The 21,018-nt window shown below is 51.3% G+C and overlaps 4 protein-coding genes across 4 annotated transcripts; 3 read left to right on the top strand and 1 right to left on the bottom strand.

Annotated features, from left to right (window-relative positions):
• Positions 1-378: 378 nt before the first annotated feature.
• Positions 379-2,012, top strand: COCSUDRAFT_53618 (Dpy-30-domain-containing protein). The gene is made up of 4 exons (XM_005647145.1): positions 379-504; positions 877-1,047; positions 1,168-1,269; positions 1,428-2,012. Exons 2-4 carry the CDS (start codon positions 919-921, stop codon positions 1,554-1,556), a joined length of 360 nt encoding a protein of 119 aa, XP_005647202.1. The 5' UTR covers positions 379-504; positions 877-918; the 3' UTR covers positions 1,557-2,012.
• A 7,641-nt stretch (positions 2,013-9,653) lies between these two features.
• Positions 9,654-10,825, top strand: COCSUDRAFT_63801 (hypothetical protein; the record flags this gene model as incomplete). Its single annotated transcript, XM_005647146.1, has 4 exons — positions 9,654-9,747; positions 9,891-9,981; positions 10,139-10,204; positions 10,645-10,825. The coding sequence occupies 4 exons, from the start codon at positions 9,654-9,656 to the stop codon at positions 10,823-10,825; spliced, it is 432 nt and encodes a 143-aa protein (XP_005647203.1).
• A 382-nt stretch (positions 10,826-11,207) lies between these two features.
• Positions 11,208-12,513, top strand: COCSUDRAFT_63802 (hypothetical protein; the record flags this gene model as incomplete). Its single annotated transcript, XM_005647147.1, has 3 exons — positions 11,208-11,273; positions 11,804-11,958; positions 12,429-12,513. 3 exons carry the CDS (start codon positions 11,208-11,210, stop codon positions 12,511-12,513), a joined length of 306 nt encoding a protein of 101 aa, XP_005647204.1.
• Positions 12,514-13,516: 1,003 nt separating this feature from the next.
• COCSUDRAFT_42315 (hypothetical protein) lies at positions 13,517-19,918 on the bottom strand (the record flags this gene model as incomplete). Its single annotated transcript, XM_005647148.1, has 12 exons — positions 13,517-13,656; positions 13,912-14,042; positions 14,302-14,535; positions 14,804-14,862; positions 15,024-15,145; positions 15,452-15,475; positions 15,691-15,877; positions 17,382-17,501; positions 17,793-17,969; positions 18,749-18,790; positions 19,186-19,410; positions 19,676-19,918. The coding sequence occupies 12 exons, from the start codon at positions 19,916-19,918 to the stop codon at positions 13,517-13,519; spliced, it is 1,704 nt and encodes a 567-aa protein (XP_005647205.1).
• Between the last annotated feature and the right edge of the window lie 1,100 nt (positions 19,919-21,018).

Here is a 21,018-nt window from a genome sequence, read left to right on the forward strand (position 1 = left end):
CAAGACAAGCATATCTGGAGAGGCAGCATTATTGCAGTGTGTCAACTTTGCCAACACCGTTTGCACTCAAGTGCTCAAAACAATCCCGATCTTTACAAGAACTTCACAATAGCTTAACAATAGACTTACCTTGCTAACATGCTGAAGGGCAGCCACAGCTCAATGAAGAATGTACAGATCAGTTTCAGTCCAAACTACAGAGAAGCGCAGCGTCAAACGCTGCGAGTAAGTCTGCAAAGATATATTGCCTATTAGTGTAAATGGAATGATCAGTGGGACCTGCATGAGCAGCAAAAAGTAGGCCCCATGGCTGAGGCATTTATTATGTTCTGCCCCAACCCTTCCTCTTTGATTTAATCCAAATTTCTTCACTGCACGAACAGATACAGACTGCACACGATTTCTGCATATTGGCGACAGTGAGTCTGTCAGCGAACTCCACCATCATCCAAAACCATTTCGAAAGCTTATTTCTGTGCGAGCCCATCCCTGTTCGGTCCCAAGGTGTTGGTCATCAAATTCCTTTAAATGTGCATCTGTACATCTTAAGTGATATCTGGTAATGTTGCACAACCCTTTTTGTGGGGAGGACTTGTAGCAGTGTATCTCACAAATCTTTCAAGCAGTGATCATGTCATCGGTTTGAAAACACCACATCCTTAGCGAGAAGTAGGTGCTGGCAAATTAGAACAACTCTTTCATATGACAGCATCATTATTTTGAAAGTGCATAGCCTGCTTGTTCTGTCTGGCAGAAGTATCAGCTTACTTGTACCACAGTTGTCGAACAGAGTTTCATCTGTTCTTTGCATTTAGCGTGATAAGACTGGTTGCCAAGTATTTATGCATCCCACTAAGTAGCATTTTGGATGTTCAGGCTGACGAATTGAAGGCATCCCGAAATCCTCACCAGTACATCATGGGAGACGAGCCTGCACCATCAGGAGCTCCAAGTGAGCCGCAGTCGGGATCTGCGAAGAACGAGCCTGCCTCAAACGCAGCTGCTGCATCGAATGCACCACCTGCAGCATCAGCACAGGCACCCAAGGTACCGTGCTGCCCTTGCTGGTTGGGTAACCATCTCTGTATGCTGCTTCAAGCCAAACTGCTCATCATCCACTGGTACGCCTGGTAGTAATATAGTAATATACCTTCAATGCCAACGCAGAAGCCGGCAGACAAGGCAGCAAAGCCAACGGATCTCAAGTCGCTGAATGTGCGACAATATCTGGAGGCAACAGTCGTCCAAGTGCTGATGAAGGGCATGCAGGTCAGACACCATTCTGATTCTTCCGTTCCATAAGTTTGAGAATGATGATCATGCACACTATTTATGGATATGCTGCACTGTGCTTGCTCTCCAGTGTCCATTGTAACGGTGCATAATCCGAGTCGCTGGGACTGAAGGATATGTTATGGGCGGTGCAGGAGGTGGTCCGGCAACGGCCTGATGACCCTCTGGAATTCCTGGGCCAATACTTGCTGAAGCACAACCCAAAGAAATCGGCAGCTGCAGGTGCAGCAGCAGCCACAGCCTCAGCTGGAGCGCCAAAGTGAGAAGTTAGCGGTGTTTCTACAGAAGAAAGCACAGAAAGTGGAGACGTCTAAAGATTGGCGGAAGGACATGGGAGGACTCATGAGACAGCACTTCATTCTTCATCTGTTGTTGTTCTTGTTGAGCCTATGGGAAGATCTCTGCTGGCACGGGCAGAGTCCACACCAAAATAGCTGTTGCATTGTGAGCAAGAATGTCACACAACTGTGCAGCTGAAGGCTCCAGCTCAGGCTGAAGCACCAAAATGCTGACAAAGTGTTGGGTGCTGAAATAATTGTCATCCCGGAAAGTCTTTTTGGGAACCAACTGAAGGGTTGTATGATCAAACCGGCAGCACTGCAGGCACAGCAGTGCACTTTTGTAAGGTATTCCACCTGAGAACTCAGATCTGTACTGCGACAACTTGAAGCTGTTGAAAATAGTGATCATCAATGTAATGTAATTTGGTTTATTTGGTTTCTATAATTGCTATGACCTGCTTCCCCCTATTGAAACCTTGTCTCCTGCAGCCTGCAATGTCTCACGCCGCATGGCGTGGCGCCTCAGGCGTGGTGCACCGATCGGAGTGGCACAAGTACTTCAAGTTGGAGTGCCGCACTTGTTTTTGCACATGTGTGACTGACGTGCAACATGGCGAGTGAACCTGCTGGTACTACTTTAGTATACTCTGCACAATCTACTGCTACTTTGTGGCAAAGCAAAGCAATGAGGACGTGTAGCTTGGGCTGGGAATGAGTCCCCGTGCTGCATGGCTCTTCACCTTTGCCACGTGGACATGACTCAGTCGCTCAAATTCTGCCGGGCTAGAGAAGAAGGCTCATGCTCCCCATTTGCAAGAGCTTCATGCATCTTTGGAACGTCTTGAAACCTATTCTCCATTGGAGATTTGGCTCTCTTCATTTTGCTTGAGTGGCATCGCAGAAAAGGATCCATCAAGAGATCCCTGGCCAATTTTGCCGGCTCAATACAGTAGAAGACACGCCTGACAAAAATAAAATATGGGAGACTAATCGCGAGCGGTTTCTTGCTCAAATTGCGAAGACCACCAATCATCTGTCGACATACAGTTCAATCCTCTACAGGCCGTTGATCTCTGCTAGCTGTGGCAAGGAGCAAGTTGGTGGGCAGATTGATTCCGCTACGTTTCTGTAGGAAAGCGTCTTAGCTCCAGGACTTGCCTGGCCTGTCAGCATTCGTGAGGAAAGCCCCTTCAAGACTTGGTACATGATCTCGAGGCATCTGTTTCAAGCGATCTGGTCGGCGAATTGCCATGAGGCTCTGTACAGATGAGATAAGTACTGCTCGAGTGGCGTACTTGAAGAGCGGACTGTTGACATCAGCAGTCTGCAGCCAACGTTTGTGGCCCACATCGCAACAGTGAGGGTCACATCATCGGAGAAGTGTCAGGCATTTCAGCGACAGGATCCGACACTGTGACTGGTATAATAGCTTATTTATTCTGCCACGGCAACTACTACAAGCAAACCAGTTCGGGATTGGCGGAGGGCCATGCCGATCCCAAGGTTGGGCAGCCTGAGATGCGCCAGGCGAGCCAGCCTGCCAAGGCTGTGTGTACTCGTTGTCATTCTTCTTGGCGCCATTGTTTTCATTGACCTGGTCCCTCGCATGGTCATCATGGCATCAGAGCCGCGGGAGACTGCCTACTGGGAGGCCTGGGAAGATGCATATGTCAGCAGGCACGTCTCCAGCTGTCTATCTGAATGTTAAACCCCTTATTGTCCTGAATTGTCATTCTAGCTGCCGGGATGTCTTCATGAGAACTAGCGATGGCCTGCACCTGGATCTTGTATCAGCTCTAACCACATGTCTGAGCCTCTTCCACTCACCAATTTGTGAATGTTTATAGTGTTTGCGAGCTCCCCAGCCTCGATTCCCATCTCTCAATGTCAATTTGGGCAGGCCATATCCTGCCGTCCTGACATCGGCAAGCACCTCCCCAGAATGGGCGCACTGGAGAAAGGCCCTTGTATGAGCAATTGGTCAGACTTTGAGTTTGGTGGATGTAGGGAGGCGGGAGGCTGGATGCCATGGCTTAAGGAGAAGACCGGCATCACAGGCCGGCGGTGGCGGACCGTGCTCTTTGGCCGCAAGACCGTGAAGAAGTTCCTAAAGACTGAGGTGAGCCAGTGCTCTGCACACGATCTGATAATGTCCACCCCATTCTTGGGTGCTCACATCCTTGAGGAGCAATCACTTTTTGTGATGGAGTTGTGATGTGTTGTTGCTTTGTGAATACGAGCGCCTGTCATGTCATCTGGAAGTTTTTGGTCACTTGTGCTGCAATGCTTTGTGAAAATTGAGCGCCTGTCACGTCATCTGGAAGTTTTTGCACATGTGCTGCAGATGTTGGGGAATGTAAAGCGAGTGAATTGTTGCTGTGCAGTGCGGGGACCTGGTGCAAACGTACGTACCGCTGATAAGGGATGAGCTGCACTGGTGGCAGGAGAAGGGCATCACAAAAGACCTGCTTGACCGCTCAACTGATGCCAAGGTGTGCAGGCCCTACGTGTGATCTTGCGGTCAAAGTGACCAATGGTGTCTCGATAGAGCTTTCCTGGGCCTCCAATGATTACACATAATGATGCCATATGGAGTGTTGGCATGGTAGGACCACATGTGAATATCAGAGAGTAAACAGACGTTCGCGCTGGTCTGTCCAGGTGATTCTGTACCAGGGCAAGGTGTATCTGAGCCATGGATCGGAGCGGGCGCGGCTGGTACCCACATACCACTCCCTCATACAGCGCGTCAGGCTGCGAGTGAAGTTGCCGGACATGGTCATCCCGCTGAACCCAGGTGCACAACTCACTAACTCTCTGTTGCCTCATTACGCCATCCTCAACTTTTTGTCTACTTCACCGCATTTTTCGGCATCACCTCTTGAACCTACACACTGTGGCAGGTTAATTCCTTCTTAATTATGCTCCAGCTCAAGTGTAGGGCCACCTCATACCCCCGTGCATGCCTGAGCTTAGGCAATTATGTGCTAGGAGCAGTCCTGTTGAAAGAAGGAGGGTAATTACATGAAAGGCAGTGCGAGCGCCAAAACAGGGAGCGAGGGCTGTACCGCTGTGAAAACAGGAGTGCATCGAGAATACAAGTTGCCTACACTCTTTGATACCATGCACATGCCTAGGCAGCTGCATTACAACAGGATGACTCTCTCCATTCCTCCTTCTCTATATGGATCTCAACGAATCTACCGTGTCACTGCTCTCTGCATACCACCCAAGCTCTGTGGAAAGGCCCCGAACGCCATCTTCATCACAACTTCCCTCCATTTGAAGCGGTGTTGTGCATGTGCAACAGGGGATGAGCCGCTGGCGCCGCTGGGGAAGGAAATGGATCCGCCAACGCCCATTTTCAGCTTCTGCAAGCTGTCCAACTTCAGCGACATCATGCTGCCCAACACGATCGAGGGCGACGTGTTCCTGCGCGCCCCCGACAAGCGCGCCTTCCGCCCCAAGTCCCGCGCAGGCGCGTTCCCTCTTCTTGGTTGATCTCTAGGGGACCTCGTCTGTTGCTGCAATGGCTGGTGCATGTGCTCAGGGATGCGCACCTGTTTGGTGCGTTCCGCCCGATGTCCCGCGCTGGCTTGTGCTGTGCCAATATTGCTGTGTCAAAACACGCTATTTTGCAGAACAGGGATTATCAATTTCTGCAAGGGCTGGTGCATGTGCTGAGGGGAATGATTGGTGCCAGCATGAGAGAGAAATGGCAGCCTGATACATGAGGTGAAATGGAATTTGTGAAGCCGATTTCTAGGATACTCAAGCAATTGCATGCCCTTCTGCCATGCTTGTAGGATTCCAAATGATAGGTTTCTGTCACTCCTCATCAAGTCATATAGAAGGGAGGGGGTTGAGGGTGGTTTATTGGGGTCTGCAGGGCCCAAGGATCCAAGGCTGCCGAAGGCGGTGTGGAGGGGCAGCACGGGGGGTTTTGGAGGGCTGGTCAAGGGGCGCGCTGCGCTGTTGAATCTAGGCCTGCAGCGGCCAGATCTCATTGACTCTGGGGTCCTGGATTGGGATCCTGCCAGATATGGGGACGACGGGGGCCGCCTCAAGGAAAAGATGTCTTTTGGCGATCAGGTCTCTTATCCTCAACCTGACCTGACTTACTTCTACCATGTCTCTGCATCATGCACTTTTTGGTCTTCTTATTCGCAGCAAAGTCAATTGATCCTGAAAAAGGTGCTTCTGTCTCCAGGTGGACAGGTACAAATACCTGGTGTGGGTGCCTGGCAATTGCGCATCTGTGCGGCTGGCACTGCAGCTGGCCTCTGATGCTGCTGTGCTGAAGGTGCAGCACCCCTTGCAAACACCTCCTGTGCTTGTGTTTCTGGGGTTTACATGCAAGCTCTCCTCAAGCCTGCAGCAAAGCTGTGCTCAGAAGTGGGTCCCAGAGATGTGCCCTGCTTGATGCATGGCCTAATCTGGACCACACACATGTACTTGTCACAATGTATGCATGCGCAGACACTCTTGCATGTATATATAGACAGGACAGGACGTATGTTTGCATCCACGCAGATTGACAGCCCGGAGCTGGAGTGGTACTACCCCCTGCTGAAGCCCTGGGAGCACTACATCCCCATGGTCGCCAATGAGACCTGGTGCAATTTGGAGGAGGCCGTCGGATGGGCTGAGGCGCACCCGGTAGAGGTCGCCAAAATTGTAGAGCGCGCGACTGCATTCGCGCGGAAGTTTCTGAGCGCGCGCGGCCGCGACTGCTATTTTGTGCAGCTTCTGGACGAGTACCACAAGCTGCAGAGGGAGAAGGTTGTTCTGGGCAGCAATGTGGAGTACACTCCCGAATGGTCATGCTGTTGACATTGTGTGGCAGCATGTCCAACATTGCATGGCAGCGGGCAGCCCAATTTTGGGCACGATGGTGATCCAAAGATTATTTTATGAGAACCTACCTGTACAAGGCTGAGTGCTAGCGAGGGCGGCTGAAAGAAGGTTGCTGTGTGGGGAACTGCAGAAGGCGTCCGACAGCACTCATAGTTCTGCACTGAAGCATGCTGGGACATGCATGTTTCTGAGAGAAAAGTTTGTGGCATTGGTTTTGACTGATTGCAACACTCCCTCTCTTGCCTATGGTTTGCGCACCATAGGAGAGCAATCTCGGTCTTTCAGCTGAAGCCACTCAATGAATTTTCTTTCTGTTCTGCGGTCTTTTCCACTCACAAACAATGCGCATTTGCGTTGGAACAAGTGACATGGAGTTCGAGAGATATCCAGTCCAGGACTTTCAGTCGCAGCATTGACAAGTGCATCATGAGGCAGCTATTCTGCTCTAGATGCATGAAAGGCAGCGCTGACATCTGGTGGCGCATCCAATGAGTCGTACGCACAAGTGCGATGCACCATGCATGGTGTCCATGCTGTGAAGTGAAAGGACACAGTCCGCAAGTAATGCATATGATTGCATAATCTCCATCATGTGCTTTGAGACATGGAAGGCTTGCTGGCACAACAGAAAACTACTCGAGGGTCCACCACCCCGCTGCTATTGCATGCTGCCTTCAGAGGCGTCAGAGGGGGGACTCGACCGCAATGCCAGCCGAAAGAATCATCAACAGTGCTGAATGAATTTTGGACATTTTGAATATTCAATATAATTGTCATTCTTACATGTAGTACATCATTTCCAATCACAACTGTCGGCTGAAGAAATATTTTCTGGTCTACCTGATCTGAGTACCATATTTTCAGATCACAACTCGAATCACGCTGCAAGAACGCGAATAAGTATGAACACGGTAGCTAAAAAATATCTGTAGAGATTTCCCTATGCTTCCATTGGTCTTATCGTCCCTTCCTGCGTTCGGATCACCTCTGGTCCTTAGCAGCCCAGCATACATAAAGGGGCGTTTGCTATCGCGGCTGCACGCTCTTCGAGCAGATGATGTCAGTGCTGGAATCCATCTTGCAGAAGTCAGAGCACGGCATCATCGGAGTCCTCACCCAAGATATCTTGATCCATATGCAGCTGCCCTGACAGATCAGGTGCTCCCGCAGAACATGCAGAACATATATCTTGAGCAATAAGAGCCAAAAGACGTGATATGCAGGCCTCACTTTAGTCTAATCTTCAATGCTTGTTAGTCTCCATGCATGCATGTGTACTTGGCCAGTACTCCTACGCTACTAACAGGTGGATGCCCTGCCGGAGATGATTTTCGCCGATGAGGCATTTGACAACCTTGCCACAGCATTCCTGGATGACCAGCTGCTAGAAGTCATAAATCTGGTGAACATGGATTTGGATCAAGAGACTCGTCAGGTGGTACTCGTGGGCTGTGGCCTTGACACAAGGCCCTACAGGTGACCCACACCCTCTCTCTGTTAATCCCTTGGCAGCCTGCCTATGTGAATCCTAGGATGGAACATAGTGCAAAACTTAGAGCGGTCCGCACATAGGCACTTGCTTGAAGATTACCTGGTGTCTAATCTTCATCTATCAATGATTTTGCTATTGTCTTGAGCTCCCCAGCCCCTGTTTTTGCTCGATTTGGAGGCCAGGCCATATCTCTTTGGCCCCATTTCCTCAAGTCCTCCTCTAGATTAAGCGGCCAAAAACACCCAAAATTTGCGTGCCCAGCAACTGTACCCAGGTTTAAAGATGCTGCAAATTAGCAGGCTGCCGTGGCCCGGAGGGACGGTGCTGTTTGAGGTGGCAGCGGCAGAAGCCCATGCGCTGGCAGCTGCGCGTCTGAAGGAGGCCGGCGCGCATGTGCCCAGAGCATGCCTGCTGCGCAGAGTGAGCGCATCTCTGGGCAGCGAGGACAGCTTCGCTGACTCCCTGAGCAGGGCCGGCCTCCGTGGGGATCGGCTGTCCGTGTGGGCCCTTCAGGTGAGGACTTTACTAAGAGGGGTTCCCCTTCTTATTGAGAAATAGTGCAGCTCCACTCGCTGAAAGCTTGACAATGACAATGTTGTACATGCATTGGAAATAGCATGATCAAAATTGCTTGTCAAGTATATTGACCAGCGAACACACGTGTGGAGATCTACTCACGTGACCTTAGCTTGGAGGGATTCTCTCATTCAATCTGAACTACTTGAAAGAGTTGCATTGTGCCAAATCTGCAGGGGCTGCCGGCACTTGGACTGGATAAGGCAGCAATGCAAAACGTGCTGACAGACGTGGCGAACATGGCCGCTTTTGGCAGCATTGTGGCCGGGGAACTGCCTGTCATGAGCCGCTCTGCAGCAGAGGATCTCTTAGCCGAGTTTGGCTTCCTTGGTCGGGTCATCTCTGCGCATCAGCTCACTGAGCTTGACAGGTGATTGCTGAATTTGTCTGTATCCTATACATAGATCTATTCTGAGATATTTGCATGGGTGACTTTATCAGGAAGAATGAGACCACAAGTGGGATGTCCCTCACATTGTGTCAGGTTCACTTCAGTTTTGAGCAGAAGCCTTCCTGAGGATCATGCGCATGTGTCAAGGAAGGGTCTAATATCCTGTTTGGGGGCGGCAGGATTGAAGGAGAATTTGACACCGAGCTTCAGGAAGTGGAGGACCAGAGGTGGCTCTTTGTTGCGCGGTGTCAGCAGCGTTCTTCCCAGGAGATGGCCACCTATGCAGACCATGTTGCAGCCATGGAAGAGGCCGGGGAGGACTTCTTTGGGAACTACTCTTGACATCTGGTGCTCGTGACCTGTTAGAAGAATGTAACTGACTAACATGGATTTCAAAACCAGTTGGCAGCACAGAACACGGCATGCATGTATGTCGCTAATGTGGCTGATTTTTTTTTGGAGGAGACATTGGATAATCAGTAAGATTGGCAGGCCATAAACTGACTTAATTTAGCCAAATGAACAGGATGGTGTCGATGGCGAGATCGCATCGCTTTCCTGCAGAATGGCCTTGGCGGCTGTGAAAACGGTTTTGAGCACTATGAAGATAGCTGTGGGCAGCCCTGCGTCGGTCACGCGCAAGCCAGCAAGCGTTCCACTGAGTCTGATCTGGAGTCGAATCGCAAACGCACCAGCGCTATGGCCGCTCCAATCCTCGCGAACCTTGTTGCAGTCTGGCAGAAATCGTTCCAAGAACATTTCAATGAGCTCAGCTGCAACACCAAGGGCTGCCACGGAGAAGCCACTGTACGATGCTTTCGTCAACGGCATGCCAGCCGTGGAACAGCTCGATCCCTGTGAGTGTCATGACAATGCATGCAGTAGATATAACAACTCATCAAGCACATTGAAGACATCTTTCATCACGATGCAACAGTGGCATTCTTGTTGCTGACTCATTCTCGGCATCCTCAGCGCATATCGGTGCGACTGCCTGCAGGCCCTATCTGCCAGACTGCTCTGCTGCTGCTGGATGAGAAAGGCCTGCCCTTCAATCTCCAATTCGTGGATTCACGCAACCGGCCGGACTGGTACGCATGAGATTTCTAAACCCTGCCTGTGCCGCCCATCAGACGCTGTGTGTTCTTGCTGGTCCCAAAAAGGGTGCTCCGATGCTGCTATCAAGCGTGCCATACAGATCCCACCGTATGTGCTTCGTGTAAGGCGGGCTGTTGTACCTTTATGCAGGCTGAGGGAGGTGGCTGGCAACCAGATGCCAGTGATCAAGGATCTGGGCGAGGATCCGGCGAGATGGTTTGCGGGGCTGCCGGACATCTCAAGGCATCTGGAGGAGCAGCACCCTAACACCCCCCTGGGTGTCATCGGCTCACCGGCAGACACCAGCTCCCGCAAAACTCCCCAGACGCAAGCCCCCTCCTCTTCTTGTACACGAAATAAAATTAATCCCATGAAGGTTAAGAAATCTTGTTGCAGATCTTGATCCTGCACTGATCTACTGCCCCGGCTGGCGGGGGAAGATGTAAAGTCTGAACACAAATGATGGGGTCCTGCTTGAATTTGCCGAGCCCAACAAGGCGTAGGAGTTGTGTCAACCTTTACCTGCAGCTTTCCTACGACACACACCGTCTCCAGGCAGGAACAGTGTGCAAGAGAAATAACAAAAGAGAACAATTCTCTTGCATGTATTGTTTGAAGTTCGGTGGTGCTGTGCGATATGGTATGATGCTGTGCAGGGATGTGGACGGCCTCTGGTCGGCCTTCCTCAGCTACCTGGAAGCTGCGCCGGGGGATGACGAACAGGAGCTGGCGGCGCTGGAGAAGCAGCTGAAGTCAAGCAGGAGCTGGCCGACAAGCGCTACCTTCGCGGCGAGAACAACATCAGCGCTGCCGACCTCGCTCTGGTGCCGCCCCTGACTCCGTGCAACAACTTTGCAAAGCATGTTCCTGCTAGCGAGTGGCAAGATTATTCTCAGCAGGCAAGTATTCGGCCGCCTCTAGTGCTGCCTCTGACTGCATGGAATTGAATGCTAAGGCTTACTGCGGATTTCCTGCCTTGCACTCTTCACTCATGCCTTGAGGCCATGCATGCCAATGGTGCCGCCTCTGGCTCTGTGCCCTTTCTTTGGGAAGCATGTCCCTGCAAGCATGCGGCAAAAGTTGTTCTAGCTAGTCGTAATATTAGCTGGCTTCAGAGTGGTGCCTCATCCTCCATGCAATCTTCATGCCTGGCACATTTCTGCAAAAGATTTGCAACATGTATTCTGTGACGTGCTTTGAAAAATCTTTATGCACTCAAATGCTGGGATTGCACGCGCAGGTCCCCCGGCTGCACCACATCATGACTGCCCTGCCCGAGCTCAAGGTGCGGCCTCTTGTGGAAGATCCATGACCATGTTGCTCTAACTGCCTCTGGCACAACAGCAGGCTGCCACCGTGGTTATCAATTGCTCAGACCACAAATCTGAACTTGCTGCATACCGAGCACTATGGGGCAATGAGTGAGCTGGCAGTGGCATTGTCAGCAGAGCCTCATTTGAAGGCCCTCATTACCTTTCGCCAAAAATCTTCTGTGCCATGCCTGCGTGCTTGACCACCCCTTGCGCTGCTCTGGGATTACATACATGCAGGCCTCTGTCCTCCATGCATGTGGCACCAGTGCTTACGGATGTCATCTAAGCGACCCGCAGAAGACAAGGAAGAGACATGCAATAGCCACTTTCACCTGCCGGCGTCCTTGAACTCATTCACGGCACCCTGCGCAGACAGTATGGCCACAAACAATGCAGCAAAATTTTCCATGCACTCTTCGGGCAGTCTGCCCACTGCCAATTCATGTGGAAGGGGCACGCACCTGCCATGGAACTTACATCACATCCGCTGCCGGGCGCGCAGATGCGGCCGGCGGCGGAGAGCACCTGGTTTCTGCTGATGCAGAACTGGCAGATGCCGGAGGACATGGGCACTGTGCAGCAGTACGTCGACCGCGTTCGCGACCGGGACAGCTTCCGCCGATCCACAACGCCCTCCCAAGACATTGTCGACCACTGGTGCACTTCTTCGCCCTGTTGCGGATGGCCTGACGAAATCTGGTATAATATTTTTTTGCACACCATGCATGGAGTGGCAGGCCAGCTTAATCTGCAGATGCAACCTGTTATGCCATCAAGGGAAGTACAAACAGGATTTGGCGGGGCAACAGATGCGCGCATTTGTTGCTCTTGCAAAAGCTTCAATGGGGAACCTTGTGTGGCATTTGGATCTGCGCAGGCATGGCATGCCTGTCGCTGCACCTGGGCGTGTTGAGCCCTTTGCGGAGAGTCAATTGCTGTGGATGCCATATGCCCAGGTGCAGCAAGGGACTGGTGGACCCGAGAAGTCTTTCCAACAAACTGTATCGTCAAGACAGAATGCACGACATGAAGGCACTGCAAGTATGCATGGAGAAACGACAGGCATTTTAGTTTGTCAATCACGCAAAGGAACTTAGAATGAACTTGGACCCTGCTGTGGGCTGCAGGCGCGACCACCAGGACAGGAACAAAAAGAAGTACAGGAAGAGCCACGACGGCCGCAAGAAGCGCACCCACGTGCCCGTCACATGAGCAACAGCCACAGGGAACGCCGTCTTGGGACCAGCGCAGGTCAGATCCGTCGTAATCATTGTGGCATGATGCGCCCATCACATGATGGCAGCAAGAGAAAATGCCTTTGGGTCACTGCTAGCCTGAAAAAAGCGCCATAATCCTGGTGGCATGACGTGGCCAAGCCATTAGGCCGACAACAGAACATTCCATCTTTGGACCAGTGCCAACTTGAAAAAAGCGCACTAACATGCCCAGCACATGAGCCGTTTATTTTATCCTCCACAGAGGTCTGGAGGATGCCTGAGACAAGCCTGTTTTGTGTAACCAGGCCTTACGTGGCCAGTAGCAATGCAGCGGACCAGCAAGGTTGATATTAGAATCAGTGTCCATGAAAAGCATGTGTGTGAAACCAAGCCAAAGGCGCGGGCATAAAATACCAGATGTGAGAAACAACGAATGCAAAACCAGCCCCATGAGGTTGCGTGAGACCATGGCATGCATTCACATGTGTTCATCATGGTTGTGATCAGCATGACTCGAACGATGTATGAATGGTGTGCTGAGGTTGTAGAATTTCCAAGATTGGTGTCAATACTTTACACCAGAGCCTATGCATTATGGCGACTAAGCCAGACATGATATTACTGGAGCCAAATTTGTGCTCATCACCGTGAAATGTGAAGCAGAGTCATCCCTAAGCCTGCCAATGTAAGAGGCGAAAGTGGGATGACACCTGAAAACTAACACATCAATATATTACAGTCCTCACAGTCTTTGATTGCAAACTTAGACACGGCAGTGAAATGACACAGTGTCGGCAATGCAGTAACAGAAGTCTTGCGCAAATGACCATTTTACGTCATTGGTGGACGGTTGTAAGCCACCCTGGCAACTCAATCAGGTGCTGGAAAGGTCCAGTGAATTCCACCATCATTTGCAGCCCAAACCTCCCATCTCGAACATGCATGCAGTGAACAATCCTTCGGTGCTCGTCTTCAAGTATCCGTCGCTGCAGGAGCCTTCAGCTGAGGTCAGCGGCCAGCAAGCGGCGCCCCACAGATGCAGATGTGACTGCTCCCGGCGCAGGTGCAGAGGCGATTGCAGCGGCGGTGTTGCTGCCTTGAGGGGCTGACGCAGGCGCACTGGCAGAGCTTCCATGGCCTACAGAAGCACAGAGCCATGCAAATATGCACTCATTTCATCCCATCTCCTTCTTGTCAAATGGGCAGTTTATTCTTTGTCTCTACACAAGTCCTTAAATGCATGCAACTGTCCAACTTGGCTCTGAGAATCCCTTTCGAGAGGAATTTTTGACAAAGCTTGCACAAGGGAGGTGCAATGCGGCATTTAGAAATGTCTTTGAAGAATCTGTGTTTTGTAAATTAGCCATGGAGGGGTGAGTGAGTTATTGGGCACCTGCATGGTTGCTGGTGACAGAGCTCCAGCCCACAGTGCTGTCCAGGTTGCTGAACACATAGTCGGCCACCTTGTTGCCCAGGGTGAGGCCGTCATATATGGCCAGAGGCCAGTGAGCGCCAACATAGATCCTGCAGTGTGCACAAATCGTCTCAATTCTTGCCAGGAACCAGCATCACAGCTCCACAAACAAGTACTGCAGTACCACGGGACACGCAAGAAATTCACATTGTGCTGGGATGTTTTTTATCAGTGCCAAGCGATGCTAGCAATGCTTCAATGTAGGCAGTACCTTGCATGATGGTATCACACCAGCCAGGGAACCTTTCTCAAGCACCAATGCTCTGGCAGTGCAGCATAATCATACACCAGAAACACTCTTGCGCGCACCGGCTCTTGGCGGAGTCGAGGGCGCCATCGCTGAGGCTGGTGAAGGTCCGGGGGGGAGCCTTGCCGTCCTCAGCGGTGATTGTGTACGTGGCGTTGTCTGTGCCCAGCCAGCGGGTCAGCACTGTCTGCGCGACGCCGCTAGCCACGCTGTGGGTGGAGGGGTAGTCCGGGTGGAAGGGTGTGACCACTAGGGGGGTCCAGGTTGGGTCTGCCTCGTTGCTGAAACTCCCCTGCCTGCACATTCAACCGTCAATATAAACAAGAATCGCATCCCTCTCATCTTCTAGCCCAGGGTGTGCCTGGGTGATGATGCATTACTTAAATTATATGTCTGCAAAGCCTTGCACTCCAAATCCAGCTCATCTTTGACAGAACCAAAGAGCCGCTTCCCGCCATCGAGAGCGGCACATGCAAACCCAGCATGCTCATGTGGGGCTTTCTCCAAAGGCAGTACAGTGGCTCAGATGAGAATGGAGACGAGGGAGAAGTGCTGTGAGCGCACCTGATGCCTGTGATGGGCCTCCAGACCTGGTAAGTGTACTTCTGGTAGAACGCCACAATCTGCAAAGGAAATCAGCCCATGTTCAATACATGGGCAATGCACACAACAGCCGGTATCTCTCAGCATTGCAGCTTTTCAGATGAAAGACAGACTAGGCTGTGCAAGCTGAGCAAATCAGCAAGGAGTGTTGAGAAGAGTGGCGGCTGAAGAAGATTCTGACCTGGGCATCGTATGCAGCGACGTTGAGGTGGGCCAGCAACTTGGCGGTTTGCAGCAGAGAGAGGTCGGAAGGCACCACTTCACGCGCCACAAGGTTCCAGTAACCCACAATGGTGGAAGTGCCTGACAAGTCAACATTATATATTAATTAATCATTGCACGCTTTTCATGCTAGAGGCAAGGTGCGGTTGAAGGCTACCAAACTCCTACCCCTCGCTAATTTCCCCACATCCAAGCAAGACCCCAGTTGACAAGTTGCACATGAACAACAAGTATTCACTGCAGGAAGGCTCGGTGATGGGACGATGCAAACAAAGAGTATCGAATTGCACATCTGGCGCAGATCTGGTGTGCATCAAGACATATTGGTTTCGTTGTGAGTGCGATAAGGGATTCTAGGCTTTGAGGGGGGGCGGAAACGCTTCACACCTGTACTGGACAGCCAAAGGTAACCTGCAACACAGCAGCATCCATGATTGAAGTGACTGCTTTCCTGGAGCCAGCATGCTTTGATCATATGCAACGGATGACATAATCAAATGCATGGCCACATGGACTTTTGTGGATCTGTCATGCAACTCTGCCCAATGTTCGGATCACATGGAAAGAGAAACCAAGCACTGCGCATGATATGGTTCAGCACAAAATAGTTAAGGTTGGATCCCCACCTGTGTCGGTCTGGTACTGGGAGCGTGCAGTGCTGTTCTTGCTTCCGTAGGCTTTGCTCTCATTGTAGTCGGCGTCATACTGCTTGGATGGGATCTCATAAGGCTTAGTCAGCGCTGCATAGGTCTTGACTGAGGGGATGACAAACGGAGTCGTCGAGAGCCCCAGCTGAGGATACTGCGCGTAGGTCTGCACGCAGAAATATTCACATCAGTGGACTCAGTGGACTCTAAATTGTACTGCTTTCATGAGCCCAACAGGTTTTAAGCAAGCACGTTCTTGGCAATCATATGCGCGGCTGGCATGTCAAACCTCGGACCTGAGTTGCAGCCCCATGCAAACAATGTACTATGATCAGCTTCACATTGAGACAGGCAACTTGGAAGCAGAATAGAGCGGCTTGCCTGGTTGGGGACATATTGGTACTTCCCTGTAGGACCGTTTGAAGGGCTGGGTGCGTAACGAGCCCACAGAGCACTCCCGTCATTCTCCCTGTAGCAAAATGTGCTTAATTCTGATTGGCTGCAATTTCTCTGCTGGTGCAAAGAAGTGTTAGAAGAAGAAATGCTGCAAATGCGGGTGCAAATATGGTGACAAAGCATACCTGCTCTTCACTACTGCAGAGGCAATGGGCACTGCCAGATTCTGTGCAGCAGTCAACTGATCTGCTGACAAGCCGGCAGTCTGCTTCTGAATGAGGCTGTCGAATACACCGGACTGGGCGTTGGGGTAATAGGTAGATAGGACATGGTGCCCTGCGAAAGCTGCAGAAAAGGAAGAGAAAGTTAGTGGGTGCATGATACACCGGTATAGGCTCCCCTGACAAAATGTAGCATAACAACCTATCTTGTCGGCATACTACCCACACACGCACACAACCAAGGCTGGACAAGGTGCGCATCCGCGTGCCGTCACTTTCTATCGTCGTGTCATTCCAGCTGAATCCTTACCTGCCACAGCTTTGTCATCGGCTAGTTGGAGATCAGCATTGGCAGCTAGCGCTTTGTACTGTGCCAGATGGGTCAACGCCAAAAGGCGAGCGGTGATCTGGTGAGAGATGTTGAGCGATCGTGTCTGGTTCAGGATCGCATCTCCCCAGTCGGTGACCGTGTTGTTGAGTCGGGACCCTTCAGAAGGCATCGCTAGCATTAGCACCACAGCCACGACTGCCAAGCGCAAAGTGTGGGCCATGCTGCTCAGTGTCGGAATCGATCTGTTGTCGTCAAGGCCAAATGAAGCACAATGACTCAAAACCGGCTCGAGAACTAATAGATGGCTTCAATACCTCCACAAAAGAGGGTCAGAGCAAATTAATGGCGTTCGCCAACAGTCGATCAGTGTTTGTGGCATGAACGGTATCAGGCACATGCCGCCGCGTGCTGAGTTGCCACGCGTGCACGTGCTTCAGAACACCACAAAACCACTGGTGCTCATGCTTCCGATCTTCTAATATTGCCAAAACTGCATCAGAAAACATGCAGTACGTATCTCCATGTACCCATCACGTTTGCCGCATACCGCATGTGCCAAAGTGCAATGCATGCGCATGTGCTAGACTCTCAATACCAACTCGAACTTCTAGAGCCCGATGTCAAAAGATAATGTAAGAATGAATTCGCCAAATATTGAGTACTCAAATATCAGCAGCTATGGCCTGGCCGGCTGCAGTGAGCATCTGGGAAATTCCCTGGACCCTGGCCAGGATGCGCTGCCTGTCCGACTCAGCAAAGTAGTGCGCAAAGTGGCCGGTGAATTTGTCTGGGTGCCACCTCAGCAGCTCTGCCTTCAGCCGCTTTTTCTTCTCCTCTGGTGCCTGCAAATCCATGCCATGGTCCTGGAAGCCTGTAACATGTGGAGGAAGCAGTGCATGTTTTTCATGCAAGACAAAGATCTTGTGGTACCTTCTCACCCCATTAGAGTTCATGCAAGCACTTGGAGGCATGGCATCTCATATTCTGGCACTCTACACGATTCCGGGAGCGTCCAGGAAACATTTGTTACGGGCACCTGATAACCTTACATGTATTCAAACTTTGAATACATCACCTAAAAAAACATAATATCAATAACGGAAATGACAGGGCTGCTGCTTGTCCATCCCTACCTTTGTTCCAGACAAGAGAATTGCCTGCAGATCTTCAGCTGAGCAGCCCTCCTCAGCGGGCCAGGGCACATCTTTGTAGCCCAGCTTGCCCACGGTCTTCTTCCCCTTTGTCCTGCTCACAAAGTGCTGCCACCGGCTCTCGTACATCTGCCTCGTCTCGCCATTCACCGACCACTCCTGCCACCACCCCACACATTATTGCGGAACTCATAAGATTCACAACATTCTTAGTCTTAATCTGATTATTGCCATTGTCATTGTTATATTTATTGTTATTTATTGTCACATGCTATTCCTACCAGAGGCAAGGTGCGTCTGCAGACAAGCTGCATGCAAAGGCAGCACAAATCCTACCCCTGGTTGGACCCCACACAAACCAAACTTCAAATTGCAATATGCAAATTAAACAGATGCATGCTGCATGCAGACATGCAACCGGCTGTGCCTTGCTCGTCTCCCGCACCCTTGAAGCACCAAGACTCATCGACACGTTTTGGCGTAGAATTTGGATGTCCGCTTCAGTGCATAAGCCTTAATTGGAGTCAGCAAGCTCCGGGCTTCCACAGACTACTCATATTTGTTTTTTTCAGATCCAAGTCTTTCCTCCTATTATTAAGGCAGAGGCAGCGTGAGGCGAGCAGGGGCCATGCCAAGAGGGCCAAAGAGTGCCTGCCCTCAATCAGAGAAGCTCCCAGAGACATGCACAACACCTCTAGAAGGGCTTAATTGGCAAGGGACTCTAAATCAAGTGGATCAAGAAACGTGACTCCCAAGATCGGTGGTTGATTTTGAGCCCCCTGTAATTGGAGGAAATTATTAAAATCAGAGGGGCTGGGCAGCACCCGTGCGTGGGGATGGTCAGAGTCCAGGCTGGCGCTCTGTCTTCTAGTGGAGCGGGATCTCCTGGGCAGAGTGAAGCTGTGCCTCCTGGCAGCGTGCGGCTGCAGCATTCGCACTATGGCGTCATCCACTGCCACGTCCTCCGGCTCCATCCCATCCTGCCCACATGCAAATATTGACAAGACTCAAACCTCAGAAGGAGCCCTCACAGCATGTCAAGTCAAATATTGGACCCCAAAAATCTGCAGGAATGTCCCCAACTCTGGAAGTGATCCCCTTTCGATCAGCTGCCTCACGGGATTGCAGTCATCTTTGCGCCGCAAGCCTTGATGTGATGCAGACCATGACTTCCAGCATGGAGAAGGCAACGCACCCCTGAGTCAGTCACATCCTTGGGAATATTCCAAGACATGGTGCCACAGATAGCAAGCAACCTTGGGGGCATGCATGCTATAACATCAACCAAAAGTTGTGGAGACACAGTGGCAATAACAGACAAGAAACCTTCAATTAGCCTGTCTACTAAATACTGAATCAATGATGTAGGTGATACATGAAGCTGCGCAGGGCTCGCCTTGTCTCGGGCTTTCAGGTCTGCCCCGGCCCTGAGCAGAGAGCTGACGATGGCCTTGCTGCCGCAGCGAGCAGCCTTGTGGAGGGGTGTGCTGCCGTCTTTGCAGCGCGCATTCACATCCGCCCCTTTGGCCAGCAACGGCGCTACCGCCTCAGCTGCCCCGCTGCAGCACGCCTCGTGCAGGGCCGTCCATCCGTCCTCATTCTGCATTGTGCACAATAAAGTCACACAATGCGCTGCCAGAGTTTTTTCTTCTCAGGTGGTGGGTCCTCAAAAAACAGGCGCTGCTTAGGGCACAAAAAAATCCTGCACTGACGCACTTTTCAATATTCCTCTCAGGTGGCGGGTTTTCAGTTGGATGCAAATGCATGCGCTGCAAAAGCCAACACACATGGTCTCCAAGCTCCGCCAATCTGCATCAGACTGCAGCATGCTGATTTGATGTGCTTGGGGGAAACGTTCAGCACACCTGCGCTTCTATGGAGATGCCGGGCTGGTCAAGCAGGAACAGGGCAGGCTCCGAGAAATTCCAGCGCAGCGCCAGGTGCAGCGGTGTGTCTCCAGTGCAGTTGGCTGCGTTGACGGCTGCACCGCGGCTGACAAGCACCCTGGCAGCGGCCAAGTGGTTTCCATCCACTGCATGGTGCAGCGGCGTCCAGCTGTCCTCGTCCTTGCAGCTGACATAGCTTGCTAGGGCCCTGGAAGCTGACATCAGCAGCCTCTCCAGCTCCGCAGCATCCCCGGCTGTGGCTGCCTTGAACAGGCGGAGCACTGCCTAACAGCATGAAGAGGCAGTCTTTACCAGCTGCAGGATGGATCCAGTCCTAGCAGCTGCTTTGCACTGCATTGAAAAGGCATGATATTGCAGATGCTGGACGCTTGTCTGCACTCACCCGTCTGTCATCCAGAGACAATGTGTCTAGATTTTTGGGTCCGACGAGGTCCTGGTAGTAATCCCAGGTCTCCTGCAAGCCCCCTTTGCCAAAGGCTGGGGTGCTGTTGGACGATTTATGGTCTCTGGGTGTCGATTTAGCAGAGGGATTAGTACTTCCAACCGGTATTTTGCCAGATTCTCCCTGGCAGAGGTGCACCACACAGTCATTTGCTGCTGTGGTTCTGCACTTTTTCCCTCACCAAAAGAAGCTGCTCTTGTATGACATTGATGGATGATGCGGCGTGACTGTGCCTGGTCTGCGGACGGATTTGACTCGTCAAAGCTAGCGTGACGCTTGTAGCGCTGCCAGGTCTCCTCCAATCCATCCTTTGCGAAAGCTCGCCTCTTCTTTGCAGAACCCGCCCCATCGCTCGCATATCTAGGTGTAACAAATCCACCGGTAAGACACTTCGGCAACAGTGCTGAGGGCCATTCGAGCTTCATAACAGTTATATCGTGCGGAAGAAGGCAGCTGCCTCATTCAGCTACCAGGGAAATGGCTGCTTCTTGACTAACCGAAACGACGGAAGAGTCCTATCAATGAAATTTGTTTTTCGAATTGAAATAAATCCAAGATACAATACAGAATGAAGATATTGCTTAGTCTTCACAAGTCTCTTGTCCAACAGACGTTCCGGCAATCTCGGTACTTTGAGGGTCTCTCAAACCTAGGAGTTTCTAGCAACCCCATTCTATTTATAGAATTGCAAGGAGACAGGACATGGTTAAAAGGAACCATTAAGCAAAACGCAAGCACTGTGAGCAGGTACAACCATTACACATCGCAATTGCAGCAAATTGCTGGTGCCAGCTTCAGCTGCATCCCAGCTGGGAGTCTATCTATGCCCTTCATATAATGGCATAGAGAAGGTATGAGG

The sequence above is a fragment of the Coccomyxa subellipsoidea genome, assembly GCF_000258705.1.
Source record: "Coccomyxa subellipsoidea C-169, whole genome shotgun sequence".
Taxonomy (NCBI): Eukaryota; Viridiplantae; Chlorophyta; class Trebouxiophyceae; family Coccomyxaceae; genus Coccomyxa; species Coccomyxa subellipsoidea.